The following is a 9,349-nucleotide window of genomic DNA, read 5'->3' as shown; positions in this document are numbered from 1 at the left end:
ATATATATATAGATATGCAGGGCAGGGAATCATCAATTAGTAATAAAATTAATAATTAACAATTTCTGCCGGGTAGCTCAGTAATAATTTGTAGTTTTGAAATCAGTAGTTCTTTGACTGCTATTTCTGAATTCTCAGTATGTTGGAGAAGCAGGTTACTGTCAATCCCTATATATTTATGATTATATATATATATATATATATATATATAAATTAAGCATAAAATTGAGAAATATTGATCAACAACAATTGACTAACATCAATTATTACTTTTTAATTAAAAACAAATAGACTGTATCCCATCGAACAGCTGTTTCTGCTTCCACTGTCATACGGTATTGCCATTGAAAATTCTGAAAATAATATTCATCATATTTCGTTGACATCGAATCTAGAAAAAGAAAGAAGAAGAGCCTCGAGGGGAAGATGAAAGGCTGAATATATTTAAATCATTCCATTTTGCTTTTGTATCGCTTCGGGACGTTGGGTAAATGACTAAACTTAAAATAGTAATTGGTGGGTTAATTTTTCTATGGGGGTAACACGGGAATAACTAATAAAAAAAGTAAAATGAAGATTTTACAATAACGGGATAAGCCAAAAGGTTTAGACAAAGTGGGAGTGAGAGTGCCATAATGTTTTGAAGTAATCATAATAGTTCTTAAAATTATGTTTATAGTACTAATTAATAGTTTATCATAATAGATTGCCTATCAGTTAATTTCAGTTATTTACTTACTGATATGTTGTAAAGTCCAAACACTTATTGCCCGTAATGAGATTGACCAATGTCCAGCGTTTTATATAAGTGGTCAGTTAAATTTAAAAACAAAGGGCAAGCCGTTAAGACCTTTATACGGGTAGGTATAAATAAATGAATAAAAGTATGGAAAAGCAGTATATGTTGTAAGTGGGCTGAAAACCGCTTAGGACATTGTATATAAAAACAACCAAACAAACATGTAAACAAGTATCATGCGAAGAAATGAAGAATGCCAGCAGTATCATTAAAACCTAGAGAGGACAAATTGGGAATTGAGGCGGTTGTGGGGGTGGGGGAAGGAAACACACAAATGCTTTATAAAATAAGGGTGTGAAATGTGCATGCAAAGAAAGGAATAAATTAGTAGAAAATGAAAAGAGAGGGTGGTAAAGGTGAAAACTACGGTTAAGGGGGAGACTACAGTGAAGGGTGGGGTAATGACTAGGGAAGTGAAATACCGTTGGAGAATTAACATCCACGGTACCCAAGCAGTGGGCTGACGAGACAAACAAACAGTAATTGGCTAAACATTTCTTAAATACATTCATCCTGGTGGTCATATGAATAAGTATAAGTAGAAATCCCTAAATTAATTAAGTGATTACAATTTAATTGCTTTGTAATTATTATTATAGTTGCAGATGCAGGCTCATGCTACAGTTTGCTCAATCATACTTAATATATATTATTATTATATTATTATTATTGTTGTCATTATCATTATATCAACCCATGCTTGGGTGCATAACATACGGGAACTTCCACAATTGTACTTCCATGCATGTATGCACCCAAGCATGCGTTGATATTACGACAATGTTAGTAATAATAATATAATAATAATATATATTAAGTATGATTGAGCTAACTGTAGCTTGAGCCTGCATCTGCAGCAATAATAATAATTAGAAAGCAATTAAATTGTAATCACTTAATTAATTTAGGGATTTCTGATTATACTTATTCATATGACCACCAGTATGAATGTATTTAAGAAATGTTTAGCCAATTACTGTTTGTTTGTCTCGTCAGCCCACTGCTTGGGTACCGTGGATGTTAATTCTCCAACTGTATTTCATGTCCCTAGTCATTACTCTCCCCCCCCCCTCTTCACTGTAGTCTCCCCCTTAACCGTAGTTTTCACCGTTATCACCCTCTCTTTTCCTTTTCTTCTAATTTATTCCTTTCTTTGAGCGGATCAACTAGAACCCTCGGCCGCTTTAATCGACGGACTGCCAGTTTGAACGTGCATGCATTTATTACCAAAGACATCTTCCCTAATCACAAAGACCATAAATAACATTACCTCTAGTTTTTTGCATTTAATCTATCGATCGTAGATTAAACAGGTGAAACAACGTTTCTACACCTGTAGGAAACATGCAAACGGATAGTTTCGCTTTCCAGTAGTTGTCGATGGAGAAGCAAAGGGAGACAGAGGGACAGAGAGAGAGAACCAGATTGAGAAATAGGACATCACCAGTGGTACTGTATACGCATTCTACTCTTTTATGTTATCTTACACAGGAATGATATTAGTATGAACTTTATATAACACGCTCACACACGCATGCACATATGTACATACATACGTACATGTGAATAGTGTGATAGTATCCAATCAAAACGGTTCTTCAACCAACGCCAATGCCGACCTCTTCGAGAAAGCACTAATGTAGCTATGTATATATATTTAGCTTCGAATCCCAAATAAATAAGACTGATATATTCCAATAAAAGAAAAATGAGAATATACTTTCTCTACACGGTTGTAAACGTAGTTAACAAACACATTATTTTAATGTGTATGAGTGTGTATGTGTGTACATTCATACAGATATATGTATGTATATATATATATATATGTATGTATATATATATATATGCACATATATATATTTATATATACAGACATATTTATATATATATCTGTGTGTGTGTGCGTGTAAATATATGCATGTATATATTATATAAGTATGTATATATGAGAAATCGAGCTACAGGAAAGCAAACACACAGACAGACGAAGAAGTAAGGTAAAAAAAAAAAAACCTTAAAGCAGCAGAAAACGTACAGACATAAATGCTGTTTACAAGCTTTGTTACGTCCCTAAATGGAAATTTCGTGAGAGAATTTTCTTTTTTCTTTTGTATGTATCTTAATGCATTTCCTTCTATTTGAAAATGAAATACACTGATGATACTCTGTCTATTTAGATCTTAGTTTTAACTCTCTCTCTCTCTCTCTCTCTCTCTCTCTCTCTCTCTCTCTCTCTCTCTCTCTCTCTCTCTCTCCTTCTCCCCTCCCCCCTCTCTCTCTCACACGTTCTGTTTTTCCTCTTCTATCATATTTATATGCGTGTATATACATCTAAATATATAATATACGTTTATAAGAGTGTGTATACGTGCATGTAGAAATGTATATATATATATATATATATATGTATATATGTGTGGATATGTATAATATACATTATATATATATATATTGGCAATCGTTTTATTGAAGTCGAGGTGAAATGGTCCAGCACTTAGAAATATTCTGCTATAAATGTACAGGGAAAAAGGTTTATGTATAATAAGATGAGGAGGTAGACACTAAATCGGAAGTTTCTTTAATATTATCACAATGAACGTCCATATTCTCTTCGTATTCAGTGAGTTGCGACGGAAGAGTGATCCAGTGTATGTATAGAAGTTTCCTCACATAAACTTCGATTACTTGTACGCAGTACTGCAATAAATAATAGGGAAAAGGTTCGTTAGAATTCTTCTCCAATGACGGACATAATGATAAGAATTGATAATGCCAATATTTAACAAAACCAGCAAAGAACACCGACAACGACATCAACAACAATGATATGGTAAAAAATTGAGAAAGATATAAGCAGAATATATCTAGCCTCCACGAAAGAAGGACATCGTCTGAAACAGGGAAGCAAATATACAGACAGACGAAGGAACGTAAAAAATCCCCTTATTGGATATTATTATTATTATTATTGTTATTCTTTTTAACTCATGTGTTATTGGAACTCCTGGAGTTTTCTTCATCTTCTTCTTCTTCTTCTTCTTCTTATTCTTCTTCTTCTTATTATTATTATTATTATTATTATTGTTATTGTTGTTGTTGTTGTTGTTGTTGTTGTTGTTGCTTTTAACTCAGGTATTACTGGAACTCCTGGAGTTTTCTTCTTCTTATTATTATTATTATTATTATTATCATTATTATTATTATTATTATTATTATTATTATTATTATTATTATTATGATTATTATTATTATTATTATTAATATTATTATTTTATAACTATTCAATATTTGGTCGATTGAGGCAAATTTCTACTGCGTCACCTGCTACACCTCCGGGTTGCTGGTGTGTGTGTGCCGCATTGTGTGGTCTTTTCTGCAGTTGGGAGTGTGCGAACTCTTCCCGTTACTGTATGCGTTAACTTGTTTTCCTTGAGATGTGGTGGATTCTTTTGTTGTGTTACTGCTTATATTGGGTATTGAATGTGTAACGCATTGGTTTGTTCCATATTGTTTCCCAGTATGACTGAATCGAGTTATATAATATAAATAGTTATATAATATAAATAGTTATATAATATAAATAGTTATATAATATAAATAGTCATATAATATAAATAGTTATATAATATAAATAGTCATATAATATAAATAGTCATATAATATAAATAGTTATATAATATAAATAGTCATATAATATAAATAGTTATATAATATAAATAGTTATATAATATAAATAGTTATATAATATAAATAGTTATATAATATAAATAGTTATATAATATAAATAGTTATATAATATAAATAGTTATATAATATAAATAGTTATATAATATAAATAGTTATATAATATAAATAGTAATATAATACAAATAGTTATATAATACAAATAGTTATATAATACAAATAGTTATATAATATAAATAGTTATATAGTATGAATAGTTATATAATATAAATAGTTATATAATATAAATAGTTATATAATATAAACAGTTATATAATATAAACAGTTATATAATATAAATAGTTATATAATATAAATAGTTATATAATATAAATAGTTATATAATATAAATAGTTATATAATATAAATAGTTATATAATTTCATTATAAATAGTTATAAGCCCGATTACGTATCGTGTGTAAGTATCTGGAATATTTATTAAGGTTGCGCCTAAAAATAAGGCTTTGCAGCTATCAATGGTTGTGAAGAAAATCACAAGTTAACGAAAACACAATGTCAAACAAAGCTCGACACAAAATAGAAATATTACTTTCAAGCTTATCTTCTTGGATGAATTAAGATTCTTCTTCTCATAAATCAAGAGATCTAATATAATATATGGATGATTGCTTATAATCATAAAATTATATTTACGATATGGTAGCATAATGTTTTGGGTGTGTTTCATCAGTTGGTTTTGAATTTCTCATTATCTGCAATAAACGTTTCAGTGCAGCATATCACAAGACCAGCATTCTACACAGTCGACGTATATTATACACTAGCCATGACTGCGATATGTAGAAGCACTACGTACAATTTGTTATCTATTTACCGCTTTTCTTATAAATTTTACATCTTTTGAACATGTCGTTCTGCTTTAGAAAAATGTCGACGCCGCCGTTTGAGGTTCTCCTTTAAGTAACCGTTAATCGCAAGAATGTCATACACTTACTATCGAAGATCATTTGTGAATAAATACAGAATATGTTCCTTTTCTAAACATTTCTATATTTTACTATTTTTATTTCACTCATCAAAGTTTCATACACACATTATATTAAAACAGTATCCCAGTGCATAGATTGGCTGATATGCGATCTATAAGTGGAAGCATTGCATACGAGACTTGTAGATGTCTAATGACTTTCATGTTTACAAATACAAAGACTTTGGCAATCCAATCCATTAAAAATAAACCATTTGATGGCAATCCTACAGGATGACTGTAGTTACTTAACCCAGGGAAAGGGTACAAAAGGATGCAAAGATTGAAAATATTCACTTCGTAGCAATTCTTTAAACGAGAAAAAACCTACAAAATCTGCCTTTAGGTAAAATATATTATTGGTTATAGATTTATATATAGACCAATTATCAAAGATCCATCATTTGTTATGTCAACTATGCTTAATCATTAGATAGAATTGGTTATTTATGTTGTGAAAGTAACTGTTTGCCTACCAGGTTTCTGTATCAATGCATTATGTATTGTTTAATTGTATATATTTGTACATTAGGAACAACAGCTGTAGGCATAATCATACTGAAGGAACCAAAGTAGTGACCTCGAAGTGGTCATATCACGAGCGAGAAATCAACGTCAATTGTTTTAAATATTAAGAGCGAAAGAAAGTCCTGTCACATTTCAAGACGAGAGAGAAATAAAAACTGCTTTGATGTATTTTATCAAGATTATATGTATCCCCATTATTGATAATATAATAAGCATCTATTCGACAAATCGTTGACCCCCCCTCAAGTGTAAAATTATGCAGGTTCTGAAGCAAAGAAACACTCAACATCGTTTTACACTTTTTCGCAATAGATACGCCGTTTTCTCTCTAGATGTTGTTGCAATGATTTGCAAAGATGATGGTCAGCAAGGTCAGGGATTCTAGCGAATAAGCAAAACTTCCATGTTTAGTGCCATAACCTTTTCCTCCTGCGACTTGCGAACAGTGTGGTCTTATATAACAGTGTAAGAGAAACACTGACAAATAATGGGTTGTTTCCCTTTGCACAGAGCTTCCGGTTAATGACAATACTTCTTTGCATCAGCTGTATTGTTTCGGTTTAACATTTCACGAAAGACAACACCCTTCAGAACCCATAATACACAAGGAATGGATTCTGTATTTTTATTGGATATTAACCGTTGGTGTTTTCGTTGGATATAATTATAAGATCGCATTAGTCGAGTTAATTGTACCCAGGAAAGATTCGGCAGCAAGTCTACTCTTCCGTGCAAAACACAAGGCAACCCTGATTAAATTGAGAAACTATCAGATGATAGAGGACACACTGACCAAGTTTAGATGTTTTTCCTAATTCGTGAAGATGTTTTATGATCGATAGGTTCGTGTCCACAATTTGCATGGAACAGGTAAATATTGGAAGAACATAATCGTAAAGATCGAAAGGAATTTACGAGAAAAGACTTTCCCAGGCGAAACTTACTAAAACATCGTTGGTATGTCCAAACACTGGAAGCTTCCTTTCTATAGAGGGCACGAATGTTTCTGGCTGCTTCTATTGCTGAAGAACTTTTTTCGCTTTTATACAGCATGAAATTGATATGAATTTAACCAATTGCATATACGGCAATCGCGAAAGTAAAATCTTTAGAAATTAAAAGTGAATGCTTGTCTTACAAGTATTGCAAATGTCATCGCAATGTGGCCATGTCAAAAATGCGACAGTTCTTACTTTGCAAACTAATAAATGCAGAGCGTATAGGAATTTTCCCAGAACTTCTTAAAACTAACTGATCAATACCGAAATACATTTGATTATGGATCTACTCAGACAGGGCTGAGTAATTGCTAAACGTAACCTTCGCCATTATCATCAACCCATGTAACTTCAAGATAAATAAAGAACATATCTGCTGCAACATATGTGGAGAAATAGGATACAAGAGTTGCAACGTAAAATATAGAAGCAACAAAGTGTTCCTATTTCGAAAGAAGACTCAAATTTTCGTTCAATCCCGGCATCAAATTAATTTGTTTTGTCGAAAACTAGACCCAGTTCAAGCAAGATAAATAACCAATCAAGACAGGATAGCGACATCTTAGGATAATGATAATATTACACAAGTGATAGCAAGTACGTCTTTTCAAAAGAAATATGAGACTATATTCCGATGTAACATCAAAACAGATTTTTCCTCAAAAATCCTTCCCAATCCTAAGATGTCAGAATAACAAAATCATGGCGGCATAAGTGAAAGGAAATATTATAAATTTTCATTTACACGCTGATAGGAGTTATCAAATTAGTATTTGCTTTGCTCTGAAAAACACAAAATACACATGCACACAAAGACACACACAGGCACACGCACGCTCGCGCGCGCGCGCACGTACACACACACTCACACACACACAAACTCACACACATACACACGCACTTGTACTGGGTGTTCGGATTAATTTTGATGATTTTTTCAAAGTCACCTATCCGGTGCAGCTTGATTAATTGGTGAACGGTCAACGGCGTTGCCGAGCATAAAATTCTAGTTGTAGCTGAGAACATGTTAGCTGATATAAAGGACAAGAAGCCAACAGAATACTGGAAAAGAGCTATCTATATCATGATGATTCGCGGCCCGTGTCGAAATGCCGACATCATGGCTGCAGCTCAAAGTTCTGTAAACTGTGTAAAAGCTGCAAGGAGTAAAACGGATTGTTGCGACGGAAACTACGAAGCCGTAGCCAACAGTAACACAGCAGGCGCTCTAGCCACCTCTGCTCGATGAAATTCATCCTCATATCTTCAAACAGAACCTTAGCATCAATACAAACGGCTATGTGAAGCTGTTGAGGAGTGTAAAAAAACTCGGACTGGAAGGTGTTGCTATTGAAAGGCCATATGTGTGGCACTATGATTCCGTTTCTTGGCATATCTCCGGAAAGAATAAGAAGTGTTTGTCGGAGAATTTCTATGAGTTCACCAATCTCAGTTGTTGGCCTTTTAATTCTACTGATTGTAATTCAATGGATTGCTACGTGAAAGTGCGGTTGAAAATGACACCAGCCATTCTACCGGCAACACCAAGTCTGAGTTAGTGGCCAAGACGAAGGAGGTGGTCAAAGATCGCCCCAGGGACACAGTGAGGAGTGCAAGCATCAGGTTCCGGAGCTGTCTTGGGTCCGTGATGGAATTTGAGGGCGGCTACTTCGATTAAACTGTTATCTTCCAGCTATAATCAAGTTGACATATCTTTCCTTTCTGAAAACATTCTTATTTTGGGATGTGACACAAGTGTGAATTTCGTATTTTTTCCCAGACCATTACCTGACAACCGGGGTTTGCTCGTTTATGTCCACGTAGCAGTTCTACAAAAGGAGACCAGAGAATAAGTTTAGAAAACAAATGAAAACAGCGGACGATTTTTTTTTTTTTTTGACGAAATAAATCGTTCAAGTTGGTGCCCCAGCATGGCCTCAGTCTGATGACAAACATTTTAAAGATGAAAGATAAAAACATATATTTGTATATTTACATGAACACAGACACATGAGAGATAGACAGACAGACAGACAGATAGATAAGTAAACAGACAGATAGACAGACAGACACACAGACAGATAGATAGATAGATAGATAGATAGATAGATAGATAGATAGATAGATAGATAGATAGATAGATAGAGAGATAGGCAGACAGACAGACAGATAGACAGATAGGTGCAAAGATATATATGTATATATAGAGAGAGAAAGATAGATAGAGAGATAGATAGATAGATAGATAGATAGATAGATAGATAGATAGATAGATAGATAGAAAGAAAGAAAGAAAGAAAGAAAGAAAG

The 9,349-nt window shown here is 33.0% G+C and overlaps 2 protein-coding genes across 16 annotated transcripts in view; one reads left to right on the top strand and one right to left on the bottom strand.

Annotated features, from left to right (window-relative positions):
• Positions 1-9,349, top strand: part of LOC128250374 (uncharacterized) — a 144,666-nt gene that overhangs the window by 34,977 nt on the left and 100,340 nt on the right. The window lies entirely within an intron of this gene.
• Positions 1-9,349, bottom strand: part of LOC128250371 (uncharacterized) — a 70,592-nt gene that overhangs the window by 15,388 nt on the left and 45,855 nt on the right. For 2 of the 4 annotated variants that reach the window (XR_008266404.1, XM_052975274.1), the window contains exon 3: positions 2,705-3,499. The exons of 1 other annotated variant lie outside the window; for it this stretch is intronic. Coding sequence is in view for 1 of the 3 variants with exons in the window: in XM_052975274.1 (XP_052831234.1) it covers positions 3,335-3,499 (165 nt within the window). In the remaining 2 variants the exon portion in view is untranslated. Of the gene's footprint in view, positions 1-2,704; positions 3,500-8,578; positions 8,870-9,349 lie in introns of those variants that run through there. One more of the 4 variants, XR_008266406.1, reaches the window with a different exon arrangement.

The sequence above is a fragment of the Octopus bimaculoides genome, chromosome 2 (genome assembly GCF_001194135.2).
Source record: "Octopus bimaculoides isolate UCB-OBI-ISO-001 chromosome 2, ASM119413v2, whole genome shotgun sequence".
NCBI lineage: Eukaryota > Metazoa > Mollusca > Cephalopoda > Octopoda > Octopodidae > Octopus > Octopus bimaculoides.
The sequence above is the reverse complement of the archived record's forward strand: the minus strand, read 5'-3'. Positions and strand labels throughout refer to the sequence as shown.